Consider the following 22,310-nt stretch of genomic DNA (forward strand, 5'->3'; position numbering starts at 1 on the left):
GGCTACTCGAGGTCCTCGGCACACAGGCAGAGGTTGAGGATGGAGGCGCCGGCGATGGCGGCGACCTACCAATGGTTTCGAGGGTTGTGTGTGTCTGTGTGAGCGGAGGTTGTGTTTGAGGAAATACTGCGGCAACTGAAAATTTTACTAGGCGGGAGTAACAAGGCAGGGCTACTGAAAATTTGGATCAAGGGCGAGCAGATATTTTTGAGATTGCGAGGGATGCAGAGGCGGGAGTAAAATTCCGGGGCTACTGAAAATTTGAATCAAGGGACTGAAGCAGAGAGGGATGCAGAGACGGGAGTTTTGGGGGAGGGAGCTAGTGTGCTTGACACGCCGGCTGTGGACTGTAGCCGACGCACCTTCTCGCGTAAGCCATAGGCGTACTATACACCGACGGTGCTCCAATATATTTTGTACTACATCTCACACGGTTGGTGAGAATAAACTGTGTGGGATCTACTTGATTTGAATTACAAAATGGTGCATACAAATTGGTTGAAAAATCAAATCTGTGTCCTTAAGTGCATGCTTAGGTCCCATGGAAGAAATGGGAATGAATTTTTGGGGTTTGTTTGGCCTTTTTTATACATTAACTGGGTTTTCTAGGCATTTTATCTGCATAATTCAAATTTGAACTACAAGCACATACTCCAATGCACCAAAGTTGGTTGAAAAATCACATGTGTGTCCTTGGGTGAATTTCTAGGTCCCATGCAAGAGATGGGAATGAATTTCAAACACCAGGGCATTGTTGATTGCCGGCAAAACATTGAGATGCCTGGTTTTTAAATTCTAGTAAATCCAAAACTCATCTGAAATTCATGAAACTTGGCATGCTATCATGGAGCGGCATCAACATGCCATGGTGAAAATTTTGTCCCATTTGGGGCAGGTTTGGGTATAAGGTTCTCACAAATCAAAGCTTCTCACAACAAGCATGATGGTTTCGATAGGGAACGTACCACCTTTGGCGACGACACGATATCCGTTGCCTCTTATTGCTTTCAAAAAATTTCTAGTGTCAACATAGAACAACAGGAGTGTTGTGTTCAATCTTGGAATTTTCCGGGGTTCGTTTGGCCTTTTTTATACATTAACTGGGTTTTCTAGGCATTTTATCTGCATAATTCAAATTTGAACTACAAGCACATACTCCAATGCACCAAAGTTGGTTGAAAAATCACATGTGTGTCCTTGGGTGAATTTCTAGGTCCCATGCAAGAGATGGGAATGAATTTCAAACACCAGGGCATTGTTGATTGCCGGCAAAACATTGAGATGCCTGGTTTTTAAATTCTAGTAAATCCAAAACTCATCTGAAATTCATGAAACTTGGCATGCTATCATGGAGCGGCATCAACATGCCATGGTGAAAATTTTGTCCCATTTGGGGCAGGTTTGGGTATAAGGTTCTCACAAATCAAAGCTTCTCACAACAAGCATGATGGTTTCGATAGGGAACGTACCACCTTTGGCGACGACACGATATCCGTTGCCTCTTATTGCTTTCAAAAAATTTCTAGTGTCAACATAGAACAACAGGAGTATTGTGTTCAATCTTGGAATTTTTCGGGGTTCGTTTGGCCTTTTTATACATTAACTGGGTTTTCTAGGCATTTTATCTACATAATTCAAATTTGAACTACAAGCACATGCTCCAATGCACTAAAGTTTGTTGAAAAATCACATGTGTGTCCTTGGGTGAATTTCTTGGTCCCGTGCAAGAGATGGGAATGAAATTCAAACACCAGGGCACTGTTGATTGCCGGCAAAACATTGAGATGCCTGGTTTTTAAATTCTAGTAAATCCAAAACTCATCTGAAATTCATGAAACTTGGCATGCTATCATGGAGCGGCATCAACATGCCATGGTAAAAAATTTGTCCCGTTTGTGGCAGGTTCAGGTATAAGCTTCTCACAAACCAGAGCTTCTCACAACAAGCATGATGGTTTCGATAGGGAACGTCCCACCTTTGGGGACGAAACAATATCCATTGCCTCTTATTGCATTCAAAGATTTTCTAGTGTCAACATAGAACAACAGGAGTGTTGTGTCATTTTTTGTGATTTTTCGGGGTTCGTTTGGACATTTGTATGCATTAACTGGGTTTTCTAGGCATTTTATGTGCATAATTCAAATTTGAACTACAAGCACATGCTCCAATGCACTAAGGTTGGTTGAAAAATCAAATATGTGTCCTTGGGTGAATTTCTAGGTCCCATGCAAGAGATGGGAATGAAATTCAAACACCAGGGCACTGTTGATTGCCGGCAAAACATTGAGATGACTGGTTTTTAAATTCTAGTAAATCCAAAACTCGTCTGAAATTCATGAAACTTGGCATGCTATCATGGAGCGGCATCAACATGTCGTGTTAAAAATTTGTCCCATTTGGGGTAGGTTCGGGTATATGCTTCTCACAAACCAGTGCTTCTTACAACAAGCATGATGGTTTTGGTAGGGAACGTCCCACCTTTGGGGACGAAACGATATCCATTGCCTCTTATTGCTTTCAAAAAAATTCTCGTGTCAACATAGAACAACAAGAGTGTTGTGTCAATTTTGGGGGTTTTTCGGGGTTCGTTTGGACATTTTTATGCATTAACTTAGTTTCCAATGCATTTATGTGCATAATTCAAATTTGTACTACATGCACATGCTCCAGTGCATATAAATTGGTTGGAAAAACAAATCTGTGTCCTTGGGTGCATGCTTAGGTCCCATGCAAGAAATGGGAATGAATTTCAAACACCAGGGCACCGTTGATTGCCGGCAAAACATTGAGATGCCTTGTTTTAAAATTCTAGTAAATCCAAAACTCGTCTGAATTCATGAAACTTGGCATGCTTTCATGGAGCGGCATCACCATGCCGTGGTAAAAATTTTGTCCCGTTTGGGGCAGGTTTGGGTATATGCTTCTCACAAACCAGAGCTTCTCACAACAAGCATCATGGTTTCGGTAGGGAACGTCCCACCTTTGGGGACGAAACGATATCCACTGCCTCTTATTGCTTCCAAAAAATTTCTCGTGTCAACATAGAACCACAGGAGTGTTGTGTCAATTTTTGGGATTTTTTGGGTTCTTTTGGACATTTTTATGCATTAACTGAGTTTTCAATGCATTTATGTGCATAATTCAAATTTGAACTACATGCACATGCTCCAGTGCATATAAATTGGTTGAAAAATCAAATATGTGTCCTTGGGTGCATGCTTAGGTCCCACGCAATAAGTGGGAATGAATTTCAAACACCAGGGCACCGTTGATTGCCGACAAAACATTGAGATGCCTGGTTTTTAAATTCTAGTAAATCGAAAACTCGTTTGAAATTCATGAAACTTGGCATTCTATCATGGAATGGCGCCCGACATGATGTGGTATTTTTCGTGTCCATTTTGAGACAAGGCGCACTCGAATAATGACAGCCATCAAAGGCATTTGAAAAAGTAGCTGCCACTCAATATCTCAAACGTTTGTATAATTCAAAACGTGTGCGTTCTGTTAACCATTCATGGGGCGCCACTTGTCTTGGTTTTAATGGCTGTAGGAGGTGCCGTGCAGACAGCTGCTTGACCTTGGCTGAACGGGAGGCGTGCGAGCGCAGTCCGGTGCGCAGGCTGACCGAAAGGCGTGCAAGCTGTCCTCCAATGCGTAGGCTCACCGGGAAGCGTGCAAGCTTTACGCTGCGCAGGCTCACTGGGAAGTGAGCCCTTTGACTTCCATGGCCGCCCGCCTTCCTCTCCATTAATGGCGCCCGAGCCGCGGTTTAATACGGGCGGCCTTACTGTTCGCCTCCCATTCCCCTCCCCCCCCCCTGCAGACCTCCACCGCCATGGCGCGGAATGATCATCTGCCACTAGTCTTCAAGTTTGGTGAAGTCGACTCCGAGCCGGAGGAGATAGAAAATAAGGAGGAATGGGGCCTCATGGACATGGCCCAGAACGAGCTAGCTGCGGCGGTTGCTGCCCCCGCTCCCGTCCCAGTTCCCATCCACGCGCCTGCGCCAGCGACCATCCCCGTAGCATTGGCGGGCTGGTCGCCGAGCACTATCGCAGAGCTAGAAGCCGCGGGCGTCAGCGAAGTCTCCGCGGACCCGCGCGAGCTCGTGTACATGCCAGCGCCAGCGCCCGTGCCCGTGCCTGTGCGCGCCCCTCCACCCACCATACCGCCGGCCCCCGTGCGTTTGGCTGCATCCGCCGCGCCCTTGCGTGCCCCTCCACCCACCACGGCACCGGTCCCCGTGCGTTTGGTTGCACTCGCCGCGCCCGTGCCCATGCCCCCCCCCCCTCAGCGGCATGGGACGCTACCGTCGACCGCTACCTCTCAGCGGCGCCAGTTGCCGTCCTCCTGCGCCCCGCCCGTTGATCGCGCGACGACATGATGTTTGATTTACATGTGAAGAACATTTTGTGCTGCCTTGAAGACTTCAACAACGGCGTCCCGGAGGACGACAACGACAACCACGGCGCGGCACGCCGCCTCTGCCGCCGCCGGAAATATTTTTTTGGGGTTTAATAATGTATCTTGAATTCTCGATCATATGAATATAAATTCGCAGTGTGACTAAATGAAAGATATGGTTTGAACGAACTTGCGTTTTTCTCTCTTAATGTACAGACTTATCAAACGATTTTCTTTTGAAAAAAACGTCAATGGTTTTTAAATATAAAACACTCATCGCAAATGTTTTAGTTAGGACACCCGTATGCAAACCGACAGCTTCCCCAGGAAGCCAAGGGAAAATGTGCCGAGCAGGATTTCTGCATCCCTTCAACACAAAAGGTTGTTTTGCATGACCCGTGTGCAACAACGTACAAACAATTGGGTAAGATTTGCATATCTGTCATTTTGGGTATGTTGCCATTTCTCAAACTGGAAAGACTGACATTTGTTTATCTAGTAACATTGCCATTTGTCAACCTTGTAACACTGCGATTTGTCAAAATATGCAGCTACAAATCACTAGCACTATCTAATTTTTGCAACTAAAAATCACTAGCACTATTCATATGGACACCACTAGCAGGCGTGAGTTCATGGACGCATATGCAAATGTACCATTGATTACATACAACAAGTCATCAACCCACAACGACAACGAGGATACACGTTGGATTATACATCATTTCCAACAAAACATTCTAGTAAAGTTTTTCTCACACAACAAATAACAAAGCGGTGAAATGAACTTCAGCTCAACCACTCGTCGGCGTTGGAAACGCTTGCTTTGAACCAGAAGTGATTCTCTGGGAAGGGCCAGCTACTGTCAATCTCGAGACCAACGCAGGACTGATCATCCAGGTTGAAGCGGCCTATTTCAATACCCATATTGGGACGGTAGGGAAGCATAGTAATGTCTGAGGTATAGATATAGTTGCTTCTGATAAATGGTAGTAACGTTGTGTCAACAGTAGATGGATCGCCTTCCACCATCATTGGATAGTTTTGTCCAAGGAAGAGTGAGTTTCCTCCAAGACTTTCAATACTGAACCAGGGAGAAGGTGTTGGCGCTAGTACACCAGTATCCATCCCGAATACCCTGCAACGGATGTTGGAATAGGTCCGGAGAGTGCGACCATACGAGACAACACATGCTTCCTTAGTAACATCAGCAGTGCCCCGTATATAGACAAGAAGAGGTGATCCATCAGAATAAGTTGCCAGGTGCCACTGAGTATATGGGTCCTGCTCGTCCTCATGCTCGTGAATAAAATTTTCAAGTATAGGTGGTGGAATGTTCACAGGACCTTGGAAACACAAGAAGGTTAATTAGTAAAGGGAAACTAGCTAACCCGCATGCATGTGGATGAAACAATTAGAATTAGTGGAAGACAGACGTACCGAAATCATGAGGATTCCAGGAAAAAATAGTGCCACGAGTGGTGGCAGCAAACACAAGACCCTCGTATTGAATTGCATCACGGTACTCATCCGTGTATAGAAACTGATTTTTGAGCAATATCCATCTAGTCGAACAACGAAGGACGGCAACAAGCTTGTCGAAGATAGCAACAACATAAGCATTCCTATAACCCCAAGAGCGGTTGGGAACTCGACAAATTGCTATCTTCCGTAGACGACAGTCAGCATGATCGTATTTGAACTCACGTAGAATACAGGTGTACTCAACCTCTGGGCAGTCGTCTGAGATTTTTCGAAGTGGAACCCGGTGACGAGTGTACACATTCACAAGTTCCCACTCGCAGTTGTACCCAATATAAATAACCCAATCTCTATTTGCGCCTGCCCAAGCCTTGCCCTCAAGCGATGGCATCTTAACATCATACGTATCATTATCAAGCGGCATCAACTTACACAAGGCGATGCTTCCCTCGTCCCCGCGCCAGTCAGCAGGGTCACGGCGAAGAAGATAGGGGAGATCAAACCGCTCCTGAACCTTGGGTTCCTTGTAATGATGTTATTAGTTGAGTCAAGAATGGTCTTGAACGAACCTGCCATGCTAGCCGAGGTGATGACGTCGCACCGATCAATGAGTTCCTCCACCGCATCATCATTCAGATCGGGGCAAGAATAACGGGGTCGTTTCCGGCTTGTTCCCTCCATGGAGAAGACGATCAAAGAATGGCAGAAGGAAGGGTGAAGGAAAATGGAGGAGGGAGGAAGAGCTAGCGTGCGACAGCAGTTCCAAATCAAGAGGGAAAGGCGAAGAGTCGGTGGACGGTTGCCACGGTACACGAAGAGGCGCCTGGGGAGCGAACGGTTGCCACAGAGGTCACACACTGACGACAAGGGCCGATTGAACCGCATGCAATCCCATCGCACAACACACACGTCTTGTTAAGTTGAACCGTTTCTGTACTCTTGTGTCAACGCAAATAGTTCATCCGAATGAACCGCATGCCGTATATCCCACACACCTTGATCTGGCTGACCGTTTCTTTTGTGTTGCCTAATCACAAACAGTTCATCCGAGTGAACCGTATGCTGTATATCGCACACACCTTCATCTGGCTGCCCGTTTCTTTTGTGTTGCCTAATCACACACAGTTCATCCCAGTGAACCGTATGTTGTGTATCGCACACGCCTTCATCTGGCTGCCCGTTTCTTTTGTTTCTCCTCATCGCAAACAGTTAATTGAACTGAACCGTATGCCCTTCATCGCACACGCAACTAAAACCTGAACCGTGTTTGATGCATCCGTCATCGCAAACGTTTTATACATTTCTGACGGTTTTCATACAGCACCGTTTGCGATTATGGCATCGCACACAGTTTCTCGAAGGTTCTCTGATTGTAGTGTCGCATTAGCAGCATCCTGCATTAGTGAATGATGACTATCATTTATCTTGGATACATTTGCACCCTTGTATGGTATCTAATCCTTGTAGGTACTCGGATGAGCCTCAATCTATGAGATAGCAAATCACTCACATCTTGAGCAATTTCTACATCACCAAGTATCTATGCTTTGGTTGTTGAAATCAAGGAAGCATGAACACACTCAACATATCCTTTGACAATATCAATATGATGAATTTCACTCTTGTCATTTTGGATACACAAGTGCTATTCCTTGCAAGACTAACCCATGTAGAAGATGAGCATCAAATTCCTAAGGATGCTCCCAACTCTTGATGGACCACATCAACATTGAGCATCCACCAGAAGTTCAACTACATGATCAAGTTCAACACCACAACCCAAGGTATGTCTTTCCATCTTAGAGAAGATTTGCTCCAAGTCATGAGCCAAAGTAACTCAACAAGATGAGAATACATCAAGATGCTTAAATGAAAAATGGCAACCCCATATTGAGCTTAACGATGAGTATGACCTATGATCAAGTGATCTCACTTGACTCCTAAGTCAATATACTCTAACATAGGTGACTATCTCGCCGACCACCCCTAGATGAAGTTCTCTAGTGTTCTTTTTGTTCATTGCATTTCTTTGTATTTATCTTTCTATTGTGTTTCCCTTCTAAAGCAAAAAAAACTTCATCTAGATTCTCTTTATTTCATTTCTTTTCTGTTTTGTATCTTTAAGCAAATTCATTGCAAATTTTGTCAAATTCCTGGAAAATCTTTGAGAAATTTCTATTGCAACTGAGTTGAGTTGACAAAATCTTTCCTCTGCGTTGAACTCGGTTCCATCGATCCAAGCCTATCGTCTAGACCGAAGCGCATGTTCTACTTGCAAAACAGTTCATCGGTTTTGCCCAACGGACTAACTCGGTCTCACCGATATGCTTTGTCTGTGACTGCCTCATCTCGGAGTCACTGATAGATACAAATCGGCGCCACCAATTCACTGCTAAGAAAATAGTTTTGTCATCTTAAAGTGTTTATGTTTTATCAGCTCCACTCAATGATTCTTTCCCTCTACCTGCATCTTAAGCTGCATACTGCTTACTTGTGTCTCTCTAGGACCACACTCACTTGAATTATATCCATGAAGGACCCTTCTTGGAAATTGATGTCAAAGGGGGAGAGAGAGCACATCAAAGCTTGTCTGTAATGAGAGAGAGCACATTAAAGATCTTCTAAGAGAGATGCATTTTCATAAGAGGAGAGAATTCACATATCTTTAAGAGGGGAAAGATATGTCAGTCATTATTTTAGCCTTTAATTTGCTTTGAGCCTACTCTACTATAATATCTTTTTGCTCTGATTTTATCTCACCCTACCTACTCCCATTATCAGATGTTAGATTCAGGGGGAGAGGAAACCTAGATATTGGGGAGAAAAATCCTTGGAATTTATTGCAAATCCTTAATTCTTTGGGGACATGTTAATACTCAAATGAACTAGTCACTCTGTGATACACAGCTACTACATGTCATCCCAGTCTTGGTACTCTGGTAGATCTTGAAATCTCTCTTGCTTGAAGTTCTCTTGTGTTATTTAACCACGTTTTCTCAAGTCTACCTCTTCAAGAGTCAGCTCAAGAACCACAAGGTAAGTATATGCATCACACTCATGTGCATGATGATCTCTTGCTTTTGCACATATTGTTTGCAAGAGGGATTCATAAACATGAAGGTACATCTCACTTCACTTTTTGCTCTGATGCATATGGCCAAGATACATGTAACTCATTACTTACTTTGTCATGTTGTGCATTCACATGTACTTTCAATTCTATCATCACATGATTGCATACATGTAGGGGCAGGTCATGCAAGTTACATGTTCTTCCAAACCTTTACTTACTACTCTTCATATTATTTACTTGAACCTTTGATGTATGTTTTCATCAATTACCAAAAAGGGAAAGCACAAGTGCTCCCTGGGTGATTTTGGTAATTAATGTCAACATATCTCTTGTTGGACTAATAGTTTTATCTAGTGTATTTCAGAAAAGTTCAACAGTGGCGTGGCATGGAGAAGAGGCTGTGTAACCCCTTAGAAATGATAAGGACAAGGATTGGCAAAATATCAAGACTCTACATTTTTGTTTAAGTGGTCCAAGATCACATTGAGTCCATAGGAAAGCCAATACTATTAAAAGGGGATGAGATTTTGCTTAATGATCTTGTTGCTCAAGTGCATACTGATATTGCTCCAAAACCCTCAGCCACTTTCTCTATCCAAATATGTCCAAAACCTAAACTCCAACTCGGCCCCACCGATATGTTTTCCCATCCGGAGCCGCCGAGTTCATCTTGACATAGCCGCTGCCAAAACCCTAACGATTTGATCTCACCGATACGGATCTCGGTCTCACAGAGATGGCCTTGCCAGTGCTCTATGACTTGTTGCAATCACTTCGGTCTCACCAGATGTTGCAATCGGTCCCACCGAGTTGGCTTGACCGATTCTATGTTACTCATTGCATTCACTTCGGTCCCACCGAGTTGGCTTGACTGATTCTATGTTACTCATTGCATTCACTTCGGTCCCACCGATATGATGCAATTGGTGCCACCAAGATGAAGTTTTCCCTAATCCCTGGCACATCGGTCCCACTGAGTTGTTCCAGTCGGTCCCACCGAGATTCCCAACGTTCATATTTTTGCACAAATCGGTGCCACCGAATTTTCTGATCGGTGCCACCGAGATGGGTCAAAAGTGTGCAACGGTTGGATTTTGTGTGGAGGCTATGTATACTCCTCCACCCCCTTCTTCTCATAAGAGAGAGCCATCAGAACATGCCTACACTTCCACCATTCAGTTTCTAAAAGGGAACCACTTGCTCATGTGTTGAGATCAAGAGATTCTATTCCTACCATTTGAACATTAATTTCTAGCCTTCCCCAAGTTGCTTTCCACTCAAATCTTGTTTCTACCAAATCCAAGAGAGAGAGTTGAGTGTTGGGGAGACTATCATTTGAAGCACAAGAGCAAGGAGTTCATCATCAACACACCATCTATTTCCTTTTGGAGAGTGGTGTCTCCTAGATTGGTTAGGTGTCGCTTGGGAGCCTCCTTCATGATGGGGAGTTGAACCAAGAAGTTTGTAAGGGCAAGGAGATCGCCTACTTCGTGAAGATCTACTCGAGTGAGGCAAGTCCTTCGTGGGCATGGCCATGGTGGGATAGAAAAGGTTGCTTCTTCATGGACCCTTCATGGGTGGAGCCCTCTGTGGACTCGCGCAACCGTTACCCTTCGTGGGTTGAAGTCTCCATCAACGTGGACGTACAATAGCACCACCTATCGGAACCACGCCAATTCTCCGCGTCTCCATTGCGTTTGCACACTCTAATCTCATCCCTTTACTTTCTTGCAAATTGCATGCTTTACTCTTTCTGCTGCTTATATGCTTGTCATGCTTGCTTTAGATGTATTGGATGCCCTTTAACTTGTGCTAAACTCAACCTTAACTTGAAGAAACTAAAAACTGCCACTTTTACTCGCTAAGGGTCTAATCACCCCCCCCCCCTCTAGACCCCTCTTCTATATCCTTCCACAGCTGCCTCTACACGGTGGCCCAAGCATCGCATGCCCCCGCACAAGTGGAAGAAATGGCACATGCACGTCGAGTCCAACGAGAGGTAGATGACAGCCGGCCAGCATCCATTATCCGAGCATGTGTAAATTAAGGTACCTGACCAAACCCCTCAGCCCCACATAGTAAGGCGCGACATGCGACACGTTGTTTCGGGCGCGAGCGTGTGACGTGGCTTGAATCTGCGTCGGTATTTCCCCAAAGAGGAAGAGATGATGCAGCACAGCTATGGTAAGTATTTCCCTCAGTTATGAAACCAAGGTTATCAATCTAGTAGGAGAACCAAGCAACACTATGTAAATGGTACATGCACACAAAGAATAAATACTTGCAACCCAACGCGCAAGAGGGGTGTTAATCCCTCTACGATAAAAAGATAGATAAAATTGTGCTAGATTGGATAAATAGATCTTGCAAAAACACGAAATAAAATAAGTAAAGAAAAGGTGCAGCAAGGTATTTTTGGGTTTTTGGAATAATAGATCTGAAAACAATATGATAAAAGATAGACCCGGGGGCCGTAGATTTCACTAGTGGCTTCTCTCGAGAAAATAGCGTACGGTGGGTAAACAAATTACTATTGGGCAATTGATAGAAGAGCAAATAATTATGACGATATCCAAGACAATGATCATGTATATAGGCATCACGTCCAAGATTAGTAGACTGACTCCTGCCAGCATCTACTACTATTACTCCACACATCGACCGCTATCCAGCATGCATCTAGTGTATTAAGTTCATGGAGAAACGGAGTAATGCAATAAGAACGATGACATGATGTAGACAAGATCTATTCATGTAGGAATAGACCCCATCTTTTTATCCTTAATAGCAACGATACATGCGTGCCTCGCTACCCCTTCTGTCACTGGGTGAGGACACCGCAAGATCGAACCCATCACAAGGCACCTCTTCCCATTGCAAGAAAAATCGATCTAGTTGGAGATTCGGAGAAGAAATACGAGGCTATAACAATCATTCATATAAGAGATCAAAGAAAAATCAAATAATATTCATGGATAGATCTGATCATAAACTCTCACTTCATGGATCCCAACAAACACATCGCAAAAAGTCATTACATCAAATAGATCTCCAAGAATATCGAGGAGAACATTTTATTGAGAATCAAAAAGAGAGAAGAAGCCATCTAGCTACTGCCTACGGACCCGTAGGTCTATGGTGAACTACTCACGCATCATCGGAGGAGCACCAATGAGGATGTTGAACCCCTTCGTCATCGTGTTCCCCTCCGGCAAGGTGCCGGAATAGGGATCTAGATTGGATCTCATGGTTCTCGAACTTGCGGCGGCTGGAATTGTGTTTCGATCGCTCTCCTAGGGTTTCTGGGATATCTGGGAATTTATAGAGCTAAGAGGCGGTGGAGAGGACCTCCATGGGCTCCACCACCCATCAGGGCGCGCCCAGGTGGGTGGTGGGGCCCATGGGCCTCCCCTCTGGTGCTTCCTTGGCTCCCAAGTTGTATTCTGGTCCAAATAAATCTTCAAAAAGTTTCGCTGCCTTTGGACTCCGTTTGATATGGATATTCTGCGAAGTAAAAAATAAGCAAAAAACAGCAACTGGCACTGGGCACTATGTCAATTGGTTAGTCCTAAAAAAGATATAAAGTTGCTATAAAATGAATATAAAACATTCAAAAATGATAATATAATAGCATGAAATAATCAAAAATTATAGATACATTGAAGACGTATCAGCGTGCCCGTCTCAATCGAGCAAGATAGCCTGGTAGGAGGCAAACGAACTTATCTTGTCCTAAGTAAAGTTGTTCATTTGGTATTTCATCAAGACGTTGTGTTGACTAAAAAGGAGTGTGATGCCATATAGCAAGCATGGGGGAGCTTCTGTAGATGAGCCAGGTCGAGTTGGTGTCAGTTGTACCCATGCTGCAGTTCTTTCGTATGGAAGTTACTTATGTTTTGCCAACGGAGTTAAATACATTCGTCGTACTAGGGATGGCACCCGCAGGGTATGGGTACGGGTGGAGCTACCCCATACCCTTACCCGTCCGTCATGAGTTTACCCAACACCCATACCCATACCCGTCAAGGGTACAATTTTTACCCATACCCGTCACCCGACAGGGCTTATGGGTACCCGCGGGTAGAAATACCCGCGTTTAGAACACATCAATTGAGTAGAAAATAGTTGTAAAAAGCAACATATAATCATAAATTATTAATAGCAACACATCTTAAACAACAATGTACAACAACATATTGTAACAACAACATATTCTCATAAACAAAAGTACTTGCCTATAAAGTGACATATAAAAATGTTAAACAACAACACATATGCATACACTTTAACTTCACGAAATCATGATAAATTATAGAGATAATTTGAATACATATTAGAGTTTTTACCTAGCATGATTAGGAGGGGAAATGAATACATTGGGATATTAACGGAAACCCACCTGTCAACATTTTAGATGGGTACATGGGTACGCGGGCATGGGTTATACGATCCCATACCCGTACCCTCTCTACCCGATGGGTATGATATTTTGCCATTTAAGTACCCATGGGTAATTTTTTGTCCCATACCCTTACCCTAATAAGGTTTTTACCCACAGGGTACGCGGGTAATGGGTACCCATTGCCATCCCTACGTCGTACACAAAGTTGCATAGCATGTGCAATTTGTTTGGTGCCGAAAGTTGCAAAATACGAAAAACTAGTACCAACTTGCCTTATTGTGCATATATATTACAATTTTTCGTTTGCAGCCGTATACGCCGCTCGTGTCATGTGATAGTGTGGCACCTGGCCCACTGTTAGCGATTGAGCAGAGATGAATCGTTTTGTTTTGGCACAAACCCCCTACATTAATAGGGAATCTCATATAAAGCCCCTGAAACGCCACTATGTCTCTATGACCATTGGGTCCCACCTGTTAGATGCAAAGGGAAAACTCATACGAAAAATGTTCACCACAAGGGCTGGAACTAAACACCTCGTTCTATAGCGCAGACAAAGAGCCACCCGACCCAATTGAGTTTTCCGCATACGAAGGATAGCAAGGGAGCTCCTATTCCACGCGCTATGCGTTGAGTATCGACCAAACGCACACACCCTCGCTCCCTACGCGCGGACTTGGGCCGACCCAAGACCTGGGCAGGGCTCCCCTGTTTCCTTATTATTATTATTTTTCTTTTTTTGTTTCTTTTTATTTTCTGTTTTCCCTTTTTGCTTCTTTCTAATAGTTCGATAATTCAAAAAAATCAAAAAATGTTGAGGATCGCAAAATAACTCATGAATTTCAAAAGTGTTTGCCAATTTAGAAAAACTAACATTTAAAAAACTTCTTGAATTTTTATAAAAAATTTCGAATTTTGATGAACATTTTTTGTCTTATAATGCACAAATTTTAAATTTTTCGTGAAATTTTTTGAATTTTATTGAACATTTTTGTATATGATGAATAAATTATGAATTCAACGAATATGTTTTATATTTTATGAAAATTCAGGAACATTTTTATATATGATCTACAAATTTTGAACTCTACGAGCATTATTTAAAATTGATGAACATTTTTTCAAATTGCTAAACATTTTTAAATCTCGAAAACTATTTTTTGAGGTTGATGAAAAAAATCGTAATTTCAAAAAAAATGCAAATTTGAAAAAATGTCCCTAAATTCTAAGTATCTTCAGAAATTTTAAATAAAAATATTCGTATTTGAAAGAAAAATATTTGAATTTCAAAAATGTTCATGACTTCGAAAAGAAAAAAATGAAATGAAAAAAAGAAAGGAAATAAGCACATGGCTCTTAAATGGGCTGTAACCACTATGGCCCATTTTTAGTTTTTCCCTTGTTACAATATTCACGTATTATTTGACAAACCATGCATATAAAACTAAAATAATACTTACAAATTATATTTTTATAAAGTAAAGCAGTTAAGAATTATTTAAGAAGTATTAATATAAATTTAAGAATTACATATTGTTGTTTAAAAATATATTGTTTTCATACATATTATTTGCCTTGTCATTTTTAATATATAAATATTTTGGCAAACACACAAAAAAATTTAAACATGTAAACACTTTAAAACAACATAAATATTTCTTGTATACTACATGAATATTTTATTAAATATGTGAACAGTTTCAAAAATTATATGAACATATATTCAAATATATAATGCACAAATATATTTTTCAAGTAAGTTATTTTATTTGTATGTATATTATTTATAATGAACGAATATTCTAACTTTATTTTTTACTGTGATTATAATTTACATATTTTTACCAAATTGTAGAAAAGAAAAAACTAACAAATGGAAAATGTCCAGTGCAGCTCATTTAGAACCCATGTGTGTGTCCAGCTATAAGCCATTATGTGCTTGGCTATCAATTTTTGCGGGGGAAAGGAGGTCTTTATTGCTTAAGGTGGTGCATCAAACTTACAAAATTTAACCAAACACTAAAATGTAATCATTCCATTCCTTTGAATTACGCACACCAAACACAAGGACGGAACCAACCCATTACAGTGAAACGGAACCATGACATTCCATTACACTCCGTTGGGGAACCAACTGCACCCTTCATGTACCATCCGACGGTTGCAACACGACATACCTGCGCATTCCACCACACCATGGATGAGCAACCCCATGCACAAATTGCTCTGGGTGTTCATCAGCTGAGCCAAGTGACCATTGCACCTAGAAGTTTTGGACTTGAAGCGGCAGGACACCCAGCATCTTTCATGTTCATGGTCACGCATGAAACTCCCCCGAGTGTCAGTTTCAGATTACACAAGTTGATCTGACAGCCATCACATGTATGAGTGAAGTCCTAGCGTAGTTACCCTGGCCGTACCTGTCCGCCATTCTGTGCATCACCATCCGGATGTGCTGGTCACGACTGCAGGCAAAATGCCATTTCACTGGGATAATACACCACCATCGCAAGCGTAATATATATACACAAGCACTTCACTACTATCTCTTTTTTTTTCTCCTTTTCCAATTGTTTTACAGAACATTCGTACGAGAAACTCACTCTGAATACCACAACAGTTACAGTGCACTCCGCTTATGTCGACATAGCCCGCTTGCGGGGCAGAATCACATCGTAACCTTATAACCACGATGTACGATCGTGTTGGTACACAATACGTATGAGAAACAAATCACAAGGAAAAAAATGCTACCCACAGCAGCCGATCTCTCCTTCCTCCCCGTCAATATCCATATCCACAGCGGGTGGTAATATGCTGTTGACATCGACGGAGGGTGGTGATATGCTGTGGGCATCCACGGAGGGTGGTGATACGCTGTCGACATCCACGGAGGGTGGTGATACGCTGTCCTCCATTTCATCTTCGACCTCTTCTTCGATGTCTCTCTTCATGAAAAGCCCGAGCCTCTCCAGCGGGCTTCCGAGGCCAGGTGGGAGCTCCATCCCGTCGACGAAATCCACAATTAGCTTGGCAGGAGGGTTTAGTTCCCACTTTTTGCTGATGTTTTCCAGGTCCTTTAGGAAGTCGCTGTTGTCAATGTCAACGGTCTTCTTCATCTGCAAAATGGAAAAAGGTTGAATAGCCACGGTGGGACATCAAGCTTAGAGACTCGCTGGATGGTCACAGGACAAGCAGCTACTACCATGTGTAGTGCCAGCCGTGCTGCCTCCCTTTCTCGCTCCCTCTTCTTCCTTAGTTCTTCATCTAACTTGAACTGTGCAGCAGCTTCAGCGGCCTTCACCTGGGCCTCAATCCTTTCTTTCTCTGCAGCACAGAACGAATTTGGAGGAAGCCATAATAAGGCCAGCATTTAACGGCAATGGTGTAACTCAATGTCAACGCGGCACAAAAGAGTACGACCTAAAAATGAGCCATACAGAATATATTTTTAGAGTTTCTGTTCTCCATTTTCAAGGAGTTCATGTTGTTGCCCATCATCCATACTGCTATATACTCCTTCCGTTTCTTAATGTTATTAGGTAGATATGTTTTTGAGAGAAATTCCAATTTGTTAGGTGTATTTGCTTTATTTCCATTGAACTGCAGATTCTACCCAAAATAAATCCAACAGCCATTTATTTTTGGAAGCCATGCTTCATGTATGCAGTGGTCCAAGTTATTTTTTGGAAGGATAATTAATTTATCACCCATAATTATGCCTGTAATCACCAAACTAAGCAGGGATATTTCTATCCCAAATCCTCCATTATTGTGCCCAAAAATATAACTAACATTAAGGAATGGAAGGAGTATAGAGTACTAGGCCGGTACAGGGGTAAGTCGGTTTGTTCCAAACAACCCACAACCTTTAGTACCTAGACTTACATACCAGACGCTACAGTAATGGAAAAAACTCCCAGAACCAAGAACCAACTCATCCATCTTAACATATCAGACAAATAACAGCTACCCTTTGAAAAAATATCAATTCATGTTGTGAATTCTTCCTTCCTTGATTGCCTACAAGCAACGGGACTTCCTTTAATAGAGAAGCTATAAACTGATTGTCTAGCTGACAGGCAACTGTCTATAATTAACTGATGCGTATCTATCAGCTACCGCTAATGCTTAATGCATAAGCATCTTTCATTTACTAACCAGATTGTATTTTACTTATTGCCAACTTACTTCAGATAAGATCAAAGTAAGTACAGCAATGGTCCCTGAAACTTGATCATGTGGTATTCATGACCCTTTCCAATGTGTACATATGCCTCAATTTTGTAGGGATGCTCTTCCTTTTAACAACTTTCATGTTGAATTACAGTAATATCTGTATCATATCATGCTAGCAAAGTAAAAAATACAATGTTCCAATGTAAGGGCACTCCACTGGTAATGGAAACATATGGCAAAATAGGACGTAGAATGACTAGAGACAAAGTTGAACTCTTCAAATTGGCTGGCACATGGATGGTTTCGAGCAAGAGGAAAAGGCAATTCAGAGAACCACACATGAGAAAGAAGATACTTGGTTCATCAACAACCATTTTAAGAGTGGACGGGGTTAAGGCATATAAACCATATACGTAGCACACAATAACTATCAGTTCCTAGCCAGTACACAATGGTAGCTAACAATGCCAAAATTAGCTGAACTAGGTGAAACATCACTATAAGCCAAGGCATGAAATACACAAATTACGGACTGTACAAATAAATCTGGGGAAGGGACACTTTTGGCATTCTTTTTGTAGTTGTGCACAAGAATTAAGGTCTGATGACTAATAAACTTGTTCAAAAAACATAATCCATCCATTAACAAACTATTCAAGATAAAATATCAAGCCTCACTTTCGCCTCACTTATTATTAGTGCCATATCAGCATGTGAGACTATAGTGAAGCATCGAACAGGCCCATTGTGAACACCAAAAAAATCTCATATCTTATAAACCCTCTGTTCCCAAATATAAGATGTTTTGGCAGTTCAGGCAGTTCAATTTGAACTGCCAAAACGTCTTACATTTAGAAACAGAGGTAGTACAATTCAAACAAGTATATATCTTAGTTTTGGAATAAGAATTCAAAGTATCTTATTTTGGGCATGAGAATTCAAACAAGTTTAGCTTATTTTCTGCGTAAAACATTCAAACAAGTGTAGTTTATTTTGGGTTTAAATGAAAAAGTATCACATTTAAAGAACGGGAACTACAAGTCCACATGACTACGAGAGAGAGCTCAGTGCACATGTAAGATACTTGACCAAACTCACAGAACTGGTGGACAGCAAAATGTATCCAGCCTATATAAAATTGCTGATCAGAAGCTCGTGGTTAATTATTACCTTCTTGCTGCCTTTTTTCCAGCCTCTCCTTTTCCAACTGTAATTTTGCAGGGTCTATTTGCTGCCCCTAAGAAAGAGATCAAAACAGCACATCAGCCAGAACTGCAAGTGCAGCAGAAAACTTGCTGACTAAATAGCACAATTGTAATACTAGTGTACAAATTTTAGCATACATATTACAGAAAATTACATGGTCCAGAAGTGCCTTCTGCTGTGCCTTCACAATCGTTCCAGCAAAACGCCTCTTAAGCATTGCTGCACGCAGGGCCTTGGTTGGTGACAAAGGTTCAGCCTGTAAATAACTTCCGTCTCCTGAGATTCACATCACAACATGCATTGCATTAGCAACAAAATATATGTCAACAAGATTGTGCCAAGTTCCTAACTGTTATGTTATCACCACAGATAAAGAATTAAACAATAATTAGATGAACAAAGATATGATAAAAGAGGGCAAGCTGATAGAACCTTGTCCATAGGAAGAAAGAGGCGAAGTTGAAGTATCACTGCAAGACCGTGATTCATTTCCTAAGAGAGCAAACAAAAGCATTAACAAAACAGATGGCATGGGATACAATTAGATGGAATTCATCAACATACCAATCGACTGAACTCTGTGCTCACTTGACTGGACCTTAGTTGTGTTAGCGCTCTCCTAAAGATGGAATACAAGTCTTAGGAGGGACAACTGAGAATTTGCTTCACTAATGATGTGCCATAAAACTAAATACAGAAATGCATCGAACAGAAGGGAACTCGTTGTCAAAACCTTGGTGCATGGGATAGAATGATTTAAAGAGCCCTCCTTGCTACCAGCTGCTTGCAAAGGTGTCTCTGGATTATTAAAAAAAACATCTATAATCATGACAGAAAAGTATAGTCCTGAAAAGTTTGTGGCACATAATGAAAAGAAGTTACACCATTCACACCTTTGGATAAGGTCTGCCCCGATCCACGCACACAAAACTTAATTTTTACCTGTCCATATAACATATAGCAGTACATTAAAATCATATTGCCGTTAGAAAGACAAAATACCAAATAACCAAGTGAATGAAGGTATCAGGTGGTCTTACTTTGGAGGATATTGCATTTGTCAATGTCTTCTTTGCAGATGAATTTGAGCATGCGACCAACCCTCCAGAAACCACTGGCTTTGAATTGACAGCCACACGAGCCTTAATTACCTTCATCGGCAACTGCACTGGCTTCAGATTTCTGTCGCTCCATTTTCTTTCATATGATGTCCATTCCGAATTAAACATTATATTCAGCTGTTCAGCTACTGTGTGGACCTGATTTCCAGGAGGATTATACGTCATTGCATTTGAAAATGTTAGTCTCACATCTGCTGCAAACTCATCGGTGCTTGAATAATTCTTGTTTGTGAGTTTCTTCTTGACAGTGCCCAAGTCCATTGGATTGCGGATAACATCAAAGTAATCAGGAATGCCAAATAGGTCTGGATCAACCGGTTTATGGAACAGCCAACCACCCGGGTGATCCATGAGCTTCCCCAGAATATTTCTACAGACCCTTGTCTTGCTAGCATTCATGCTTCCAGCCTTGTTGTTAGAAGATGGTCGATGCTCAGATGAAGATATTGACGTCGTCCCAGATTTTTGAGACCGTTTACTTCCCTCAACCTCTGAATCTGTACCAGAATCTTCTGACCCACTGCTTATATAAACTGACCTCCGCCTCTTACAGGCTTGCGTGGTCATTGTGATTGGTTTAGTACTTTCTGATTTTGGCAAATGAGCAGTAACTTCAGGCTTCATGATGCCCTCTCCGATAGACACACATGGTACATACAGCACAGCTTCTCTCAGTCAGCTGAAAACAGAATATTCAGTCAGAAGCAAGCTGCTTAAAATGCCGAGATAATCATAGGCCAGACAGGAAAAAGAAGACGGAGGACAATGAGACTTGGTCATGTACTATCCATTCTAGGATGAACAGTTTATTTTGACTGGACAGAACTTAGGGCAGTACAGATAAAATAAAATCTACTCCCTCCGTAAACTAATATAAGAGCATTTAGATCACTACTTTAGTAATCTAAACGCTCTTATATTAGTTTACAGAGGGAGTATGAAGTAACAACACTAACAGCTCATACAGACAACGAGTGGTCACTAAATTTCAATTTCTTATTTTTCAAAAGAGGAAAGTAAGAACTCTGAATCTGGAACAAAATGTGTGCTGAAAGCATGGAGTTAATGCCCCATAATCTGTGGCAGCTAGTAACAAAACAGAAGGGTGAACACAGTAAATGCAACATGCATAGAACACACAGGACAATCATAAAATGTTTCCAAGTAATTGTTAGAGTTCATAGACAATTTTTCCAAAAAGGGACAACTTTCCTTATCCTGTGTTCGGGATGTTGATCCCCCTAGTTTTATTTTGCCAACAATGGGAAACGGTGTGCGTTATGACCCCTACTACCAAGCATATACTAGCTGGGGTCTACTACGGATCCCCCACGGACTACTGCGATTATGTCACCACGATGGAGGCGGCATACTACCAAGCAGGGTATTATCCTTAACTTGGTTCCATGGCATTTGTTAATCAACAAGGCTAGCCGAATGGCCTTTTCTAGAAAAAAAATTGTTTTTTTCTCTTCTCCTAGTAAGAAGCTAAGAAACGGCCTATTGGAGATTCCCCAATATACCCTAAAAGCCTCAATTATGCAAGAGTGGGCAGCCCAATTAGCGCAAGATATCTATGATTCTAGGGTTAACGGCCTATTGGAGATGAGATTCCCTGACACGATACTACGAGTCCTTATTATGCGAGGCTAGGCGCCCGGCTATCCAATCCCCAGTCGAAGGAGCCACCCCAAATTTGCCAAGAACCCCAACCCGTTAACCCTAGATTCATAGATCGTACCCTCGTGGCGTGTGCGAGAGAGAGAGAGAGAGAGAGATAAAGAACCAACCTGAGCGTGTCTTGGGCGGGGCGGGCGGAGGGCAGACCCCCTGGGAGTTCCGTAGGAAGCCTTTGCCCCGGAGGGAGAGCCTCCGCTGGCGTCGCGGGGAGCCGGAGACTTGCACGCGCGCGGAGGCTAGGGTTTCGGCCCGGGCTCCGCGGCGCGCGGCCTCCGCGTCGAGGCGGGGCGTCGGGGGGCGGGCGGTGGAACAGGCCGGCGGGGGACGGACGCGGGAGGATGGGGCCGGCGGAAGGCGGGGAATTTGGGCGGGAGCGGTGGGTGGTCGGTCGCGGGGGCGGAGGAGCGGCGGGAGGGCGTCGGTGGCGGGCGGGGGAGGAGCGGCTGGGGGTGGATGCGGAGGCGGGAGGATGGGGGCCGCCGGACGGCGGGGGGGTAGGGGAGCGGCGGCGCTGGAGGAACCCTAGCGCGAGAGCTTTTTTTTTCTTTTTGGTGCGAGAGAGGAGAGGGAGAGGGCAGAGGGGGCGGGGAGAGAAGGGCCGGCTCGTTTCGTGGATGGAGTGGCAATATCGGCGTAAATACAGGCTCGTTCCAGGGGCTAATAACTTAGAACTAGCGATATTTTGTTACAATCAGGAAATCTCCCCCGGGTTTTTTTTCAAGTCCTCCCACGCGCGTGTGTGTGTCTGGTTTTGTTAAGA

General features: G+C 42.9%; 1 protein-coding gene across 1 annotated transcript; it reads right to left on the reverse strand.

Annotated features, from left to right (window-relative positions):
- Nucleotides 1–15,886: 15,886 nt before the first annotated feature.
- Nucleotides 15,887–22,183, reverse strand: LOC109784787 (transcription factor GTE12). Its single transcript, XM_020343384.4, has 10 exons — nt 21,661–22,183; nt 19,790–20,549; nt 19,643–19,691; nt 19,483–19,547; nt 19,314–19,368; nt 19,182–19,241; nt 18,904–19,025; nt 18,714–18,780; nt 16,570–16,691; nt 15,887–16,483 (listed from the first exon to the last, which is right to left on the reverse strand). Exons 2-10 carry the CDS (start codon nt 20,492–20,494, stop codon nt 16,115–16,117), a joined length of 1,614 nt encoding a protein of 537 aa, XP_020198973.1. The 5' UTR covers nt 20,495–20,549; nt 21,661–22,183; the 3' UTR covers nt 15,887–16,114.
- Between the last annotated feature and the right edge of the window lie 127 nt (nt 22,184–22,310).

Source organism: Aegilops tauschii, chromosome 7, assembly GCF_002575655.3.
Source record: "Aegilops tauschii subsp. strangulata cultivar AL8/78 chromosome 7, Aet v6.0, whole genome shotgun sequence".
NCBI lineage: Eukaryota > Viridiplantae > Streptophyta > Magnoliopsida > Poales > Poaceae > Aegilops > Aegilops tauschii.